The 18,543-nt window shown below is 39.4% G+C and overlaps 1 protein-coding gene across 1 annotated transcript in view; it reads right to left on the bottom strand.

The window, feature by feature from the left end:
- Positions 1 to 18,543, bottom strand: part of cdkal1 (CDK5 regulatory subunit associated protein 1-like 1) — a 255,607-nt gene that overhangs the window by 147,696 nt on the left and 89,368 nt on the right. Inside the window, exon 8 of the mRNA XM_026183920.1 lies at positions 3,640 to 3,743. Coding sequence (XP_026039705.1) covers positions 3,640 to 3,743 — 104 coding nt within the window. The remainder of the gene's footprint in view (positions 1 to 3,639; positions 3,744 to 18,543) is intronic.

Raw genomic sequence — 18,543 nt, 5'->3', positions numbered from 1 at the left:
TCTCATTCAAACTTTAGTACTATCCATTGGTCACATGTAACTACTAAACCCCAGACGCTTTTAACCAGTAACAGTACCTTAAATTTTACAAACCACATCCCTGCATCCTCTGTGCTGACAAAATAAACAGAGCGGCAGAGACATTTTATCCAAGTTTAAAGCTGAAACTGAAAGCTGAGGTTAAACAGCTGAGTGTTCACAGTAAGTAGGGTTTGATTGACATCTCCAGAAGAATATACACCCATGCTTTCCCACTGACACGCAAACCAACCCACTCAGCTCCCCAGCACGTGTTTGTCACACACATGAACCCCTCCACTCCCCGACCCATACACTCTCTCAAACACACACACACACACACACACACACACACACAGCTGTCATTTCCCGTGACATCCCCAGCCTCTATTACCTGCATGCATTAACAAACCTCTCTGATGTTAAAAATTATAATTCATACATTTGAATAATTCAGATTACTTTAAAAGCTGTGCGCTCACACTCGCTCACTCTTTTCCCAGCTTGAATGAAAAGTGTTTACCACAAATCGCATTCGAATAAATCCTATAAGTCCTTTTAAAATTCCTTAGATAAACCAATCAAATACCCCCAGCGCTGGGCTGACTGGCCAATCAAAATTAGCATTCGTAGAAGCGGCCTAGTTTTACTTAAAAGCCATCAAATAGCAAATCAAATTGCAGCGTCTATTTGTGAGGTTCAGTTTGTTAGAGTTAGAAAAAAGGTGATAAATAAAGTGAGAGTGAGAGAAAAAGGGGCCCTGCTGCACCAGATGTGTGTGCACGTGTGTGCGTGCGTGTGCGCATGTGTGTGTGTGGTGAGAGAGAGACATTTGAAAACAGTCAACAAGAAACAGGTTAGCAAACTGCACGTTCCGTTTAGATTAGATCTAAGGCTTGGATGGTGAGACCTCACATCTTTTCTCATCTCACTGTCCATGTCGGTTTCTGTTAATTCCAGCTATCTGTAAATCATAACCTTCTGCTTCCTTTTTCTGTGTTTTCAAAACAACAACTGTCTCTGACACTCATATTTCCTGTGCTGTAACGGATTACTCCCCACCCTACACTCAACACACGCGCAGACAGTTCCCATAACTTCAGAGGACATCACTCTGACTTGCACTAATGTCACAGACCAATCCCGTGGTTCTCAAATTGTGGGCTGGCCCCCTTTGGTTCCTAGTTGGCACAGAGCCAGCACAGGGGATGTGTGAACAATGGGCATTTTGACTCTGTACGTTTAGACCTGCAGCGTTGCAGTGGTGCAGTGTGGAGTGCTTTCATTTGGGGGACAGTGACAAAAATATCTGAAGTATCCGGTAGTGTGGGTAACTCTGGTTGGTGTTTGTGCTATTGGGGGTCCTTATGTGCAGCCCATGCAACTTGTGTTAGTGTTTAAAAAAAAAAAAAAAAAGCACAAACACTCAATGTTTGAGCTTCTCACACATGCTTTTTTAATCTTCTGTGCGGGGCTTTTTTAATTTTGCACTTCTTCCTCTTAAACTAAAAAAGAACACACTTTTTAACCAATCAGCAGCCTGTTTATACATGGGATTATTACTTGTACATGTTGATGGCTTCTTGGCAGAGTGTACAGGAGTGTGCCTCCATATAAGTTGAATTCCTACAATCCCTTTCATGGACACATAGAGAAATGCAAACTTACACCAAAGGTAGGACGATAAAAATTGAGTGACTACAGTTTATATTTAAATTTAAGATTCAACTTGGAATGAGCATTGCTCGTGACACACACAAGCCTATTAAGGTTATCCATTGTAGTGCATGAGGCCCTGTAATTAGGAGTGAAAGATGTATATACTGATTTATGTATTTACTGTTGGTAGTTAGCAATGAAAGCTAAACCTGTTTTTAAATCTATGCATGTGTCTTCCCAAAGCCTGAGTATACCCTGTCTTTCTAACTAGGCTGGTGCGTTTCTTCCTCCTGATTTCACCCAAATCATACGACCATGATCGTAAAAACATACAAATACACACCAAGGTTCAAGCAGCTGGTGAGTTTGTCCTTGACTGCCCACCCTGTGGCAGTGGCATGGATGCAGCTGTTTTAGAGGGTTCAGGATGGGATTTTAAAAGCCGTGTCCTTGTCAAGGGTGGACTCTTGGTTTATGTTTGGGGGGGTTTTTGGAGGAGAGGGAGGGTTAATTACTCTAATATCGAAGGTTGTGTAAAGACCAGCACTCACATTGCATTGAAAGTTCCAGGCTCGTTGTTTATGTCAATTAAAGTATTCTATTAGCTGTGCAGGAGCAATTAGCACACAAGGATATTTTCTTTTGGGAAGTAATACAGCAGACACCAGCGTTATCCAATCAGTTCTGAGCAAATTATATAACACACCTGGCACAATGCAGTACAGAATTTATTCATCTCTTTCTCATGCAAGCATCGCAACAGGCATCCCTGCTGCGATGCTTGCACTCGGATGGAAAACTGTGGCGCAAACGTAACGCAAAACAACTTTTTAATGATTTAATAATGATTTTCATGACACTTAGCATTATCAGTAGTACATTTGGGAGCCAGGATCAACCTGAACGAGTAAATCCTAAGAGTCCAGAACACAACAGCCTGGCAAGTCCTGTTAGTGGGAAGTTCTTACGGCAGTGGGGTGAAGAACAGCATAATAAGAAGTTTCAATACTTTGCGAGAGGTTTTATATATTTAATTTTATCTGTGGGTATGAGGCTAGAACGCTGTTATAAAAGAGAAAGGAAGAAATGTACCTTTGTCCCTTTTGAACTTAGCATGTTTTTGTGATTACTGTGAAATAAGTAAAGTTAATGGCAGAACAAATGGATTTTTGTCATCATTTTTCATGTCTTTGGCAGGAAGATTTTGTGCATTAATACTTAGTTTTACAGCAAAGTTTGAAACACAATGAGCTCATGGATAAACGCTGGTGTTAAAAGGGATAACAGAGTGACCCTAGCTAGTTTAAACAAATGAAAAACAGGCTTTTTTTAATAGACAGTTGGCTTTTTAAAATGCATATCATAAAATGGATGATAGCGCCTCGATAATTAAGTTAGCCACTTGTGTCATGAGTGCGTAGACTTGCCCTTGACTGACCTGCCTGGGGCTCTAACAGAGGCATGGCCTGCTGTGCAGTTAGGGATTCTGGGAGTGTGCTCTTAAGGAACAGATGCCAGCGCACAACAGCTGTTCCTTTGGCATCAAACTAGAGCCAAATGGCTGGAGCCTCCACCCAAGAACAAAAACATCAACATGTGTTACTAAAACCTCTCCCTCTTAATAAGACACACACACACACACACACACACACACACACACACACACACACACAGGAGTACGCTGAATCAGAACTTAAGTGTCTCCACAACCACAGAGACACCGACACAACCTTTTATACTCAATTCGAGCACAGTCAGGGTCAAAATCCACCAACATAAAGGAGAAAAGGAAGTGGGAGCGCTGGATTTATAACCAAAGGCAAAACAAGAATGTGTCACATAATTTTTTTTATCTCAGTTATCTTATTCTAAACCAAAACTGTAACTGAAATTGAAATTCCAATAATTGCACAGCCCTGTGTAGTGATAGTGTGTGTCTGTCTACAGAGAAAAGGTACTCACCCTGAAAAGACTGCCTTGCTCTCTCCACTAGCTCCTCTATGGGATAACTGGCCAAGTCTCCTCTTGCATGCTTCGTCTTGCAGTAGGTACACGCATTCAGACACCTACACCGACAGAAAGACACAAAAGAAAATGTAAAAAGAGAAAGATCGAGCAAACCTTCACTTTTGACTTTATTGAAGAAAACATGTTTTTTGCTTTGGGGGCTTGTGTTTCAATCTTTTTGTGCTCCATTTATATCATACGGCACAAATCTAATAATATATTAAACATCAAATGAAAGCAGCTGGTTGTATTCACCAATGCCATTGGAAATGGATGTCAACTTAAATGAACTATACTCAGCTCAAAATGTGAAGGTGGAATATATAAATGAACAGAGACTTTTAACCTCCTAGGACCTGCCGTCCACATATGTGGACATCACATTTTGGGTTATTTAGACCAAAATACTCAATTTTGCTCTACAAGGGCCTGATATCCACTTACGAGGACATTATACTGCTACGGTTCTATCAAAATTTTAAATGAATATCCTCATTTGTGGCTCTCATTTTTCTTAAAAACAAAAATAAGGTAAAAAAAAAAATAAAAAAATCTGGTAATTCTTTGTTTTTACATTCATCAGGCCCCAATATGCCCAAATATCAAAGAGAAATTAAAAATGCATGTCGTGGAAGAGTTCGGGTCTTAGGAGGTTAAAAGGAAAGTAATGAAGCTTGCCCTGTCAATTAAGGAAAAGCACTAAAAGACAGGGGAGAGTAAAAACTGTTCTCTCTTTCATAAACTATTTCAAAGGATTAGAAGTGACCATGGACAGCTGTCTCAAAGACAAACAGTGGAAACGCTAGAGTCGCCGCATTGTTTTGTTCAAGAAAAAGGAGAGGCTTGATTCAAATTGACTGTGAAAGGAAGGGAAAGGAGAATGAAGCAGAACAGAAAAATGAGAACAAAAATAAAACTGCCTCACACTAAACCCCTGAGTATGGCAGGGTGTAAACTCCGGGAGAGTGCTTGGTTGGGAAGATCAACCAAACCACACTCTATTAAAACCATCTGATGAATTTGGATTCATTTTCAGACCTCGAATTTGTCATTGTAGTTTGAAAAGTACAACCTGGCATTAAAAAAAAGTTTGTGCGATGTGTTAGCATCCTGAACTGCAAATCAATTACCATCCTATATTAAACTGAAAATGGTAAAACACACACACACACACACACACACCGACAGTATTACAAAAATAACTGTCTCGTTCAGGTGCATTTTATGGATTTAACATCTTTTCCAGCCAACTGTTGTTGGCATGGAATTTCTGAGGTTACGTGAGCATATGACATCTTTGTATTTTCTATTTTCCATCTAATTTTATTTCTATGCATTTTTCTTTTTCTGGCTTTTTTTCCCCTCGTTGGTTCCATTAGTTGCAAGTACATGTTATTGGGTCAGTCTGAATAAAACGCTGTGGCATCTCATTAGCAAAATACTGCAAAGTAATTGGGGGTAAAGACCCAAACAAACTCAATTATAGCTAATAATGGGCCAGTACTTCTACTCTTAAAGAAAACCTGACTGTCCATTAGCACAGTACTACTAATGGAGGCTTCTAACCTTGGGAATACATTGGGTACAACTTTGTTGCTAAAGCTGATCATGGTAACATAAAACAATGCTTGGGATTTGTTATATATGCATCCTAAAAGCAGCTCAGTTCTGGTTCGCTCAAAGAAGGAAGCAAGAAGAATGAGTTGAGTAAAGTTTGAATTATCTGACTGTTTTGCTTCGCTTAATGCGCCTTATAATCCGGTGTGCCTTATGGTCCAAAAACAAAAACAGTAAGCATAAACTGCATCCTTGACATTCACGGAAAAATAACATTGATCCCCAGAAACCTGAAGCACAAAGGACAAAATTTGTGGGCCAAAAAGTACTGCCTCACAAAAGACACCACTAATCACACTATGATATTACTCCATATATAAAACAATATTGTGCTCAAGAATGACCATGTTTTTCAATTAGTAGGATGGTGGATTCGTTAATCCTGATAGTTTCCACTATCCAGTGAGTAATGTTGTGAAGCATCTCGCAGGTGGAAGCTGGGATCATCTGTAATATGGTAACATTTTTTTATATAATCGATATACAAGAAGTGATATATAAATATGTTCCGTAGAGGAAAGTTCAGCTGTTCTTCCTGTGATGGTTCATAGTTAAATACTGGATCACATTTAAACCAGTGATAAAAAAAAAAAAAAAGGTTAATCACAGTCTATCTACAGAGCAGATACACTACAACTTTACACAAATTCTTTGTCAAAAATAAGTAACACGCAATAACCTAAAGATGACAAAAAAAGAGGTCATTCTGTTACGGCACAAACAACTACATTATACATGTCGATCCACTTGTTCCACTGCATTTGTTGGACCATCTAACACCTCGCACACTAAAATGCTGCAATCCCTCTCTTATAATCGTTCTGACATTCATTTAAAATAGCAGAAGAATTTTCAATGACACAAATCACCACAACGGTAAAAGAAAACCGAGCTATCCATCCATCCATCTCTCCTTCTCAGAGTATTGCTTCGCTGAGGGCACTAAAGATGGCAGCTAGGTCACAGGACCTTGCTGTGGAGAAAACACAGACAGATGGGACCCCGTGTGCGTGCACACACACCGACACACACACACACACACACACACACACACACCACCAGGGGGTCAATCCATCTTAATGTGATCAGGCCCAGCTGAATGGATCACACCAACATTAATCTCAAGAGACAGTCAGTGGCCTGCTTGTGTGTCTGTGTGTATTTGCATCAGTAACGTGCAATGTGTGTGCGTTCGTATGGCTGTGTTCAAGTGTGCTGCTGTTGCTGAACATTTGTCCAGTATCACAACAATGCATTAGCGGTTTCGACTTCTCCATTAGCCAGGACGGTCTGTGACAACTAGACCAACGCTGAGCGCAAGAGGAGCCTGTGTCCCTCCCTCGCTGTGGCAGGCACATGCACGCCTTTACTTTGTATTAAAGTTGCGATGGATGATAAATTATTTGAAATAATACAACAATTTTAAAGCTGCTTTTACCATTCAGGAAAACTAAGCAGCTGCAGTGACGTAAAGACGCACTTTGATAGTTAAATCCAAATATTTCTTGGCCTACTTTATATCTGTCCTTGCTCCCTCTTCTGTTTTGTCCCAGTTAATTAAACCACAGAGGTAGCTGTTGTACCTGACAACAGTGTAGTTCATCAATGTGTTACAATGAGAAAGGTTACCTCCCCAATGTGCGTGTGTGCGCGCGTGAGATGAAGACGGAGAGATTGTGTGGTTGCAGCCTTGAAAAGGTAACAAAGGGAGGAAAACCCTGAGGTTCCTCTATACATTTGTAAGCCTGCCTCAATACACACACACACACACACACACACACACACGCACACAAACAAAGTACAGTTCCCTTCGGGAAGGATCCCTTGTGCTGCATATTAAGAACAAGAAAATCATTTCTCAGTGATAAGTATTTAGAATCTAGACATTAATTAGAAAGCTACACATTAATTAGAAAACAGCCATCGGTGTGTATTAGTGTTCGTCGGGGCTCGTATTGTGCCAGCTTCAAAACGCAATTATGAAAACAAAGCTTAAACTGCGAGGGGAAGTCTGAGCGCCATGCAAATTGTAAAGCAAGATTAGTCATTGCGCTTATTGTCGAGACGGGGAGACGCTGAAGTGGGTATATTAGCAAACAAAATCTCCAAACTGCTGTTATATGGCTGAACAATGCCTCGAGCCTGTGAGTTTGCTGTTAGTGTCATCTCAAAGTCAAAGTGGAGGTGGCGAAATAATATGGAGTCAAGGAACAAAGACTGCTGACACAATGACGTTAAGACCTATTAGGAGCAATGAATAGAGGGGTTATTAGTAATTCAGAAAAAGATTGGCAGTTAAAACCCATTTCAAGTTGCATGGGAACTGCACACACACCGATGATCTTGTGTAAGTCATAAAAAAGGCAATATTCATCACATCAAATATTATTAGGAGCTCTAATCATAAGGGTTTGGGATTAAGCGGCGCTTGTGGCGCTTAGTCAATGGGGGTTAAGTGGAGTTGCGAGGGTGGGTTTGAAACGACACAGAGATTTTACTTCATTTTTCAAAAGTGTAAATTTGTGCGAACACTTTTCTACGGTGGCTCGCTGACTTGTGACGATTGGTTAACACTCTGAAGCTGTGTGTTAGGTAAAAAAAAAAAAAAGTTTTTGCACCAATATTTCACATGAGGATTGGTTGTTTTTGCGTATTTGTGTGTGCATGGATTTCAGTGAGCTTCCTTTCATCTACGAGTGTGTGCTCTAATGCAGCTGGGCCCTGTTTCTCTCTGTGTTCAATCCAGCCTTTGTTCATGACCTCTCGAGTTCTCTTATCGAGTCTCATGTTCCCCGTGTTAAATACTGAAAGAGCTCTGTGTGCATTTTCGAAAATGTGTCACATGTTGACCCCGTGTTTCTGAAACTACTACAGCAGCTTTGCTTGTTGTTTTGACTGAAAAAAGTCAGCGTGAGTACGTGTGTGAGAGCGTGTGCGCTTGTGTGTGAAACCACATCTCCACGTCCACGTAGTAGCTGTGTTTTCCCAACTTCTTGTTTTGTCTGTAGTCTGACCTCGAGACGGTGTTTGTGCTAAAGTCAATCAGCCTATTGTTGCTGGAAAAGAATGGTGCGATATTTGTTTATTTTGGAACTCACTGATAAAGTGTCACGTGAAGATATGCTATGAGGTTAGGCCTACAATCAGGCTGACTGAGTCAGGTAATCGGCTCACTTCTCTGGCTTACTAACCACTTTGCACTCTAACTTACTTGATTTTTAAGTCCCCTTTTTGCTGATGATCTGAATGCTGAGCTGACTCACACAGTAGGTAGATTCAGAGGTCAAAAGGATCTGCACACAGTAATAACCGTCAACTGACAGCTTGTTTTGCTGACTTACTACTTCATGCAAGTCACTAGACAAAACAGTGGTTGGAGACCGCAGGTCGCCTGAACTGATTGTGACCGTTTGCAATGAACTTGTGATCTTGTTGCTTGAAGTTGATGAGCAGGTCTGCAACCACTTGCAAACAGCTGCCATCTTCAAAGCAAGTTTGATGTGTCAAGGTGATAAAACGGCAAGACTGAGCCAGTCTGCTGTCAGTCTGCAAAAGAACTGCATCAAGTTGGCAATTACATGTAATGTGTGTGTGTTAATATGGTATAAGTTGTCCACATATACATAAATTTAAAGTAAACAACAATTCACATTAACTACTTACATTTAGAGTTCAGCTAGAACCTCAGATTTGAAACAGAAATTCCTCCACAAACCTATTATTATATTGGAATAAAACCAGAATAGAACCAGATGACAACCAGTTTGGTTGAGTTCCCTGTTGCAGAGAGATGCACTGCAGATTGACTAAAACAAGTTGGCAACGTCTCTAACTACACATTAGAGAGAAATTATTTTCAAATGCAGTCAGTGTGCAACAGAATTTTTACTCCATTCTTACTGAATTATCAAGGAGTGACTAGTCAAATGCCTTAAAGTGGACCTATTATGCTCTACCATGTATATAGTGTGATACAGTGGTGGTTACTCACATAAAACATGGCTAAAGCTTTTTTCTTCCTCTTGACTCTGTATGACGTCACTAAAAGTCGATATCTGCTTTAAGCAGATGAACCGAGGGGCTTCAACAAAGCCCAGTCTAAGATAAATAAGGGTCATTTTAAACCGTAAATCATGCAAAGCTACTCTAATCAAATCCACAAATAAAAATATGCAGCTGGAAATGTGCATAACAGGTCCACTTTAAAGCTGTTGTCATTTTACATCTAGCAGAATCTTTGCATATATTAGAGGATGTAAAGGAATTATTGAGACCTTTTAAAATGTTTTGGGTTTTTCCTCAATTAAGAGTTTTCAAAAGGTTCCTAAACATTTTATTACAAACGTAACCACTCTCTTCTTAAACTCCATTCCTCTAAAGCAACAAAACAAAATGACTGGACTGGACTGCATGTGTCTGCACCACTACAAATAATGTAGTGGAAATCACCTCATTACTCGGCTGGTGTTTCTTATTGACAAAAAGTTGCTGCTTGAGTCACAAATCTTCTCTAAAATAGTCACTCGTGTGTGTGGTCTGGGTGTTGCTCAGATTGTAGGGATGTAAATTTGTTTACACCGTCACAGTATGTCAATGTGTTTTCCTTAGGAGGATAAAAAAAAAGCTCCTGTAATGTCTGTCATCAAATTTTTAGGTGAAGACATGTTGTTAAGGTTGAAGTAAGCTTAAGTTTTGACATGTAGTAGTTATGGTTAAAGCTCCAGAACATTTCGAACTGAACGTAATGCCCCCTGAAATCATGGACACACTAATAAACTACTGTGTGTATGTGTGTGCACGAGTGTGTGTGTGTGTAAATTGTGTTTGCCTGTGACACACTGGGACTAATTCAGTTACTCAGGGGTTCTGTAGCATAATACCTTGTAATGACACACAATCTCATTTTGTCCAAGGAGACACATCAATCTTTTGGATTTATTGTGGGGAGCACAGTCTGTCCTGGTGAGCGAGTGTGGAGAATAGTGTACGGAGTGTGTGCGTGTTTGTCCTGAGCATATATTTGTGTGTTTGTGTGTTAAGCAGTGGGAAAGAGGGAAATGGAATAAAGTGTTCAGACCACTGGAGCTGAAAACTACCCATACATTGGTTTGATAAACAGCAGGAGAGGCCACTGTGGTACACAGCTAGAAGAGGTGTGCACATATGTCTGTGTGTGAGCCTGTCTGCATATAGTCGTGTGTGTGTGTGTGTGTGTGTGTGTGTGTGTCAAGAATGAAATAGAAAAAGAAAATGAGAATTCTGTTGTGGAGGTGTATGTGCGTGTGTGTCTTGTGCTGAAGTGCAAAATCAAAATGAGATTGTGTGTATATTGGGCATCCATGCGTCTCTGCGACTGTTCACACATATGTACGTGAGAAGAAAATCTTTTGTAAACACCCTTCATTCTGCTGTAATTCCACTTTTCTGAAGCACATCAGCACATTTTCTCCATCTTTTGTTGCTGCTTGACATGATGCATTTTCACTTCTGCTCTTTCAAGAGAAAAACAACACAGAAAAGAAAAGATGAGATCATTGACCAACGGCAAACAAAATGAAAATGCAGTCAAGCGGCGCGGTCCAACGGGATTCTGTTGTACGACGTGGAAGAGATATGGACCGATATCATGCAGAATGACTGTGGATATTAGAATCTGAAGTTAGAGAAAATATACCTGCTTTGATTATTAGGTAAAAAAAAAAAGATGTATAGGAGAAGGAAAAAGGAAAAAGAGACGTTGATCTCGAGTCCCATTGACTTCCATGCTGTTGCTATGAAACTGAAATTACAAAACATAAGTCTTTTTAAGTTATCGAATAACTTTGCTAATGAGTTTGCATCTCTCCATCTTTTCTTCTTGTGTGACACTCCCCTTTAAAGCAGATACTTTTCTATAACACCAACACCTGTATTCCTTTTGTAACATTAGCATTCTTAAGTGCCTATAGGGAACAAATAAATACAAAAAAACATTTAATAAAAATAATAATGTTTGCCTTATGCCGGATGCCCCACCTGATCCAACCCCACAGGGATTCGTGTCTTCTCCCAGGATCGCACCAGGAATCTTTCGATTATGCTATTCCCAAGTGACACCCTCTATAAAGTGCGCACTCAATGAGTTTTGCTCTGACTTTTTACCTTGCTTAGTCAAGGAATGTGCCATATAAATACATAAATCAATCATAATGACATTGATTGATCTGCAAAGAGAAACGGTTAAGAGGACTAAGAAAAGAATCCAAGCACGGAGGAAGCTCTGAAAGTGAAACACGCCAATCACATACCGATGACTGTCATTTCTTTTCTTGGAATAGGACCAGCATGATTATTCAAAGTCAAAATTAGAAAAGCGAACTGAGAACTAAGAGTTAAAAATACACATAAGCACAAAAGCTGTTTTTTTGCGTTGTTTTTCAGAAGACCGATCACAGCGACACACTACTGATGGCGAAATTTAATGACAGAAATGACCATTTTGAGCAGACTGGAATTAAAATGATTACTGAAGACGAATTTAAAAGTAATCCTATCAGACATAGAGGCTAATATAACTTCTAAATATAAAAAAAAAAGGGCTTTCTCCAAATTTTGTGATGTTATTTGCTTGACACTTTAATATTTACTGGGGAGGCAATATTCTTAATACTGAAATATTAAGACGGGCAGCACATGCTCAAAAACTTTTGCACAAATTTCACTGAAGCTAGGGCTGTGCGATATGACCAAAATCTCATATCCCGATATAAGAATTCTATCATCCGATAACGATATAAATCACAAAAATGTAACATTTTCTGTAAATTCTGTGAATCTCGGGCAGCTCGACTTGCAGGAAGTGGTTCCAGCTGGGCGTCATGTAGCTGGAGTCGAGTGTTTTAACAGATGCATGAAACGATACATTTTTAGACATAAGTTGTAACAGCCGCCGTTTCTTTTTGAGTATTTATTACACGGCGTGCTGTGGGGAAAAGCCTGTTCTAACGTTTGAGTCTAAGGTTTATTTTTTAGCACCTGACGGCTCTTTTTTGCTTCTCATCCGTAGATACTCTGCATCCTCTTTCACGTGATTCAGTTTATTTTGAAAAGTCTCAACAGGATCTTGAGCTTTATTGTGAAAGGTTTGTGGAAAATAAACAAGCGGACACGCAATGGTTTTACCGTCGTTGTTGCTAACGACAACGCATAAAAACAGGCGCTTGTCCGTCTGTAGTGTGGTTATATTACATATAAGAGAAAGAGAGCACTTTAAGAAATGAATATAGCCACTACAGTGACCATCAAAACCATGAAAAAATATTGCCGTAAACAGTTCATTTTGCGACACAACAAAACAAACGATAGCGTAAAATGAAACGATAGACGTTTTTATATCGTCATCCGATATATATCGTTATATCGAACAGCCCTAACTGAAACAACATTGAGACACAAGCAAACAAATTAAACTACAGAATAAAATTCACATCGCTTTCTGTTTAAATAAGAAACACCTGCCATCCAGCACCTGTATGCAGCTTTTTTGTTTCAAGTAGCGTGCATTGTTTGTTGTTGCTAGCTGACATGCATGAGTTCAGAACTGGCCAGTGGACCATCTCAATCCAGCCTCCAATATCCTCCAACCTTAACAAACCTTCCAAAGATAAAATAAAAAACTACACTTAAATCAAGTCTCCACCTGCAGCAGCTTCTGTTAGGGTGGCCTTCCAACTCGCACACAGCAGATCAAGGACTACGATACCCAGGTGCTCTTAAAACCGGCAGGGTCCGAGTGTGTCAAACTGTGGGATGAAAGCATCTGAGGACTGCCTGTAGTTTCTTCCCTCGTTTAGTTTTGACTAAAGCATTTAGACCTTCATTCTGATCCGTCCTTGTTACTCAGGGATACGTAATGTCAAAAAAACAGGAGTCATAAAGTGATGTTGTATCTGCAGCTTAACATCTGAGTCCTAACCCTGCTCTAAGGCTAATTGATTTTCTGTGCACCAAGACATTAGTGACCCCAAATTTACCCCACTCTCAGCTGGCTAAAGTGTTGTGCAATACACCTTAGACACAATGGTTAACACAAATCTACGTGAAGGTCAGCACTAAAGTTGATAAGGCCTATTATTCCACTGTGTCGGCTCGGAGAGGGGACACAAATCACAGGAAACAAGGAGGCTAACACATAGGGGGCCTCCCGGATAACACAAATATGTTCACAATGCACTCATACATACATTTTTTTACATGCTCATCTGGCTTTGTTTACATTGTGTCTGTGTGCATAGCGTAGGTGTATTTTGCTACACTGATTGTGGTTGACTATATAAATACATAAATGAAAACAGCAGATAACAAAATAGAAAAAATAAACTGTTTTTTTCTTGAGATTATTAAAGCCAAATACAAATAAAGCATCTAAAACCGTCACGTGGAACGTTTTAATCATCCATTCAAATCCCTAACAATGGATTCATGCGATATTCAACACAGTAATGGGAAGATAAATTAGCTTTCTGTTAAGTAGATAAGAACATTACTATTAATGTCACGAGGTGAAAAGAAGAAAAAAAGAGAGAGAAATCAGGGACAGGATAGAAAACCGTGAACAAAGGAGAGAGAATAAATTGGTGTACAAGTTCCAAGGTTATCCATTATAGTCCCTGGACTGAGAAGAGCAGCAGCTACAAGAGGAAGAAATGTTTACTCTCCTGTAACAAAAACGAAGAGCACTGAAATTTATCATGCACTCAATTTTCTGATCCTCCGATCTATTTGAAACCTATTGTAAACCTAATATGCGGGCATCCAACGGTATATTTTTGCATTAATATTTATTTTAATTGAGATCTATAAATTAAAAAAAATGCACCATCATTCCATTGGAATATTTTGTTTCAAAGTTTTTTGATACCTCTTGATATTAGCAGTTCAACTTCAAACTATTTGTTGCAAAGGACGAAAAGCCAGCACAGCGCTCAGTCGTCACAGTGCAGTCGGCCTTCGGGCAATTCTTCAAATGTGTTTCAGAGAGCTTTGAAACACATTTGAAACACAGCCTAGTCTTGCTGCCTATTCTGATACCATCCTGTCCACCTACTGGTCTGCTGGGAGCAACAATACAGTTAGTTATTGGTTAGAGGTTAGAAGACGGGATCATGTGCACCTGACTTTAACACGCTGCAATCTCAATGACAGAGAGAACTGCCTGAAATGCAACTAAACAGAGAACGGGGAAGAGACAGCTAATGAAACGTAATGAGCTGTAACAGCGGAACAAAGGACTTTTTTTACGCCTGGAATCTAATGGCAAAGGTTGATACAGACACAGCAAGACACACACACACACACACACTTAATGACCCATTCTGTGCAAGTGGTTGTAAATTCCTGTTTATGACACTGAAGCACCACATCTGAACTTGCTCACAAAAGGGTTTTGAACACACACACACACACACACACACACACACACACACGTACACGTCCCCAATGTTTAATCAGAATTTGACACCCAATCCCAATGTCTTGTTTATTTGCCTGTTCTTTTTTGTTCGTTTCCCTTTTTCAGGGAGATTTTTCATTATATACAAAGTTTATTCCAAACACTTTGCATTTTTCAGCCCTTCGATGTATCGTTGAACGATCACATATTAAAATCATAAAAATATTTGAAAATACACCCCACATAAAACACTCACAATTAAGTTGGCCACTATATTTCAAATAGTGTTTAAAAATCCAAAAACAATCGCCGTCGGATTTTCAATCCATGTAAAACAATCCAAAAACAAATAATGAGGAGGAAAAATTATACCAAATAAAGAGCACAAGCAACAACATGAAGTCAACATCAAAAATATAAGGAGCGTGGTTTTCAAAGCAACAAGATCTTATTCAAAAACTCTTCATCCCATTCCCACATCTATTGCCTCCATTGCTTCACCACTCTCACTGACTATTCAATGTATCCACAAGGTGTGAAAAAGCCTAGGTTGATAAACATCCAAGTTCTCAAGGTTTGAATTACATGGAATAAGAGGCAGATGACACTATGATTTTCTCATTTTCTGGGATTATCCATTTCTGTACCACCTCTAAAGCTTACAGAGAATGGTCCAACAAAGAGAAAATATCCAGTTAGTATCAGTTCTCTGAGTGAAAATACCTCATTGATGTCAGAAATCAGAGGAGAATAGACTGAATGTTTGAGCCGATAGGGAAATAAGCGCTCATTAGAACAACGGTATACTTTTAGAACTAAGGTATGCAGAACAGCATCTCTGAAAGCACAGAAGATTCAAGCAGATGTTTGGATATATTGTGCATGATGATGGCTCCAGCAGTATAAGACCAAGAGCCACTCAGCTCAGAACAGGAAGGTGAGGCTATAATTCACACATGCTCACCAAAAACTGGACAACAGAAGACTAGAAAAATGTTATCGAGTCCAATGAGTCTCTTCTGCTGCAACATTAAGATGGTACAGTCAGAATTGAACATCAACATCATGAAAGCACGGTCCGTCTTACCTTATGAGGTAATAAAGTGGTGTAACGGTTTGGGGGATATTTTCCCTTCATACATTGGGCCCATTAGTATAAATTAAGCATTATTTAAATGCTACAACTTGAGTGAGTATTGTTGCTGACCATGTCCATCATCCCCCTATGACCACAATGTACCCATCTTCTGATGGCTGCTTCCATCAGCACTTTCGGGATGTGGTGGAACGGAAGACTCACATCATGAATGTGCAGCAACTGTGAGACGCCATCACGTCGATATGGACCAAAATCTCTGAGGAATCTTTTCAGCACTTGCTTGAATCTATGTTATGAATAATTAAGGCAACCCTGAAAGAAGAAAGGGGCCCAACCCACTACTAACAAGTGACAGCAAAAGTGGCCAGTGAGTGTATATTTGCAATACAACATGCATAATATATATGACTCCCAATGTTTGGAAGTGTGAAAGTGAATCCAACTCAAATCCAAAATCGGAAGCAAAATGAAACCAAATTAAAATTCCCAGCTATTTTAAACAAGCTATTGTTGAACCAATATTAAAGAAACCAAATTTGGACCCATCTCTTCCAAGCAGTTACAGGCCAATATCAAAATCACCATTGGTGTCAAAGATCTTGGAAAAAACAGTTGGAGAACAACTTAACAACTTTTTGGAGAAGAACAATGTTCTGGACATTTTCCAGTCTCGTTTCCGCAAATTGCACTCCACTGAAAAAGCTTTGCTTAAAGTGTCTAGTGACATTCTGATGGCAGCAGACTCTGGAGAGTACACCATTCTGGTTATGCTGGATCTCACCTCTGATAAATAGGCTGAAGGACTTGTTTGGGATAACTGGTGTTGTTTTAAAATGGTTTATGTCATATCTATCTGCGAGTTCTTTTACTGTGTGTATGAATCATGTGTTGTCTGAATCATCAGTTCTGCCTTCTGCGGTACCTCAAGGATCTGTTTTAGGTCCGATTCTCTTTTTGCTGTATATACTCCCTATTTGTCTCAACAAATCAGCTCTGGATCGCCTTCGAACTCTACAGAATGCCGCGGCAAGACTTTTAACTGGCACAAACAAGAGGTCACACATTACTCCAGTTTTGGCTTCTCTTCATTGGTAAATTTTAATTATAACTTCTAGAGCTCTGCACAGTGAAGCTCCCCAGTATATCTCTGAACTGTTAAAACCTCATGCTTCATCCCGAACACGTGGGGATCGGGCTTTTCGGGCACTGGCACCAAGGCTGTGGAACTCCCTGCCGTTGTCTTTACGCCGTCTAGACTCCACTGACTCCTTTAAAAAGCAGCTGAAGACATTTTTATAGAAACGAGCTTTTGATTTTAATTTTGTTGCCATGATGCCAGGTCTCGCTTGGAAATGAGATTTTTAATCTCAATGAGATATTTTTACCTGGATAAATAAAGGACTAAAATAATTAATTTCTTCACTGTTTTTTTATATTATTTTTTTTTGTATTTCTTTTTTTATTGTGAAGCACTTTGTGATTTTTATTTGTGAAATGTGCTATATAAATACATTTGGCTCACTTACTTACTAAAATAAACCTACAAATGATATAAGGATCAATATCACAGGAACATGGTGGCCCTTTCAAAGTACAATCCAGGACTGTTGTTCATTTATGTAGCTAGTAAAGACAACTAAAAGTAACTGTGCTACTGGCCAAGAAGAAATCTAACAATGTTTCTTTAATACAAAGCCGAGGCTACGTATGGCCTAGCTGGACTGAGGTGAATGTATTCTGATGAGATGAAATTAACTTGGTGGGGGCGGAAAGCCAATCTAATGTGGATTTAACAGGAGCAAATGAAATTAATATGCAACTTAATGAAACTAATATTGTGAATCAATCTGAACACAAAATTACATTTTCATAGGTACTCCCAGGTGAGTCACTGTGCCAGGCTTTTGGTAGGATTAGCAATAATAAAGCAAAGAGGATGGTTCCCTAGGTTCATCTACGAGATCCAGAATAAAATTAGCATGTGCAAAATAATTTATTTATTTCTTCTTCTTTTGGGAGGGGGTGTGTTTGTTTGCTTGTTAAATTGAAAATATGAACTACTTGACCTTTCACTCTGTGATCATCTAAAGTTCTAAAGCTCAGAGTCGTCTAATTGTTGGGGTTTTCGCTGAATTGTTGTAGTGTCTTTGCCCTAAGCACTTTGAGATAACTGTAATCTGGCGCTTTGATTTACTACATGTTGGATACCATTCTAAAATTCAAAATAGCACTAGTAAAATTCTAAGAAAAAATATCTTAGACATGGCAAAAAAAAAAAAAAAAAGCATGGAGATATCAACCGGGTTTAAGACACGTTCAGTTTTTAAACCCTAAATTTATACGAGATTTGCAACTTTTCAAAGATCTGTGGAAGCCCTCCACCCTGAAGCATGACACCTACTTGACATTTGGCAAGAATAGAAGAGAGCGCCCTCAAATCAATGCATCCCACGAGTTCATATAAAAAGGCAAATTGGCAACAAACTCGAGACATTAAAAGCTACACGAATGAAGACACACACACATAAATGGTTTTGAGTGTTCTCTTCGGTTATTTTTAAAAAAAGTGAATGTGAGCGCCTGTGTCCCACACAAGGATTTCTCTGTTTTAACAGCTGACAAATGTCACCAGTGATGTCACCAAGACCTCAGAGGAATAATTACGACTGATCATCCAAAACTAGAAAACATAAAGGACACATTTTGTCTTCTT

The sequence above is a fragment of the Astatotilapia calliptera genome, chromosome 11 (genome assembly GCF_900246225.1).
Source record: "Astatotilapia calliptera chromosome 11, fAstCal1.2, whole genome shotgun sequence".
Lineage (NCBI taxonomy): Eukaryota > Metazoa > Chordata > Actinopteri > Cichliformes > Cichlidae > Astatotilapia > Astatotilapia calliptera.
This window is presented reverse-complemented; position numbering and strand designations above follow the sequence as displayed.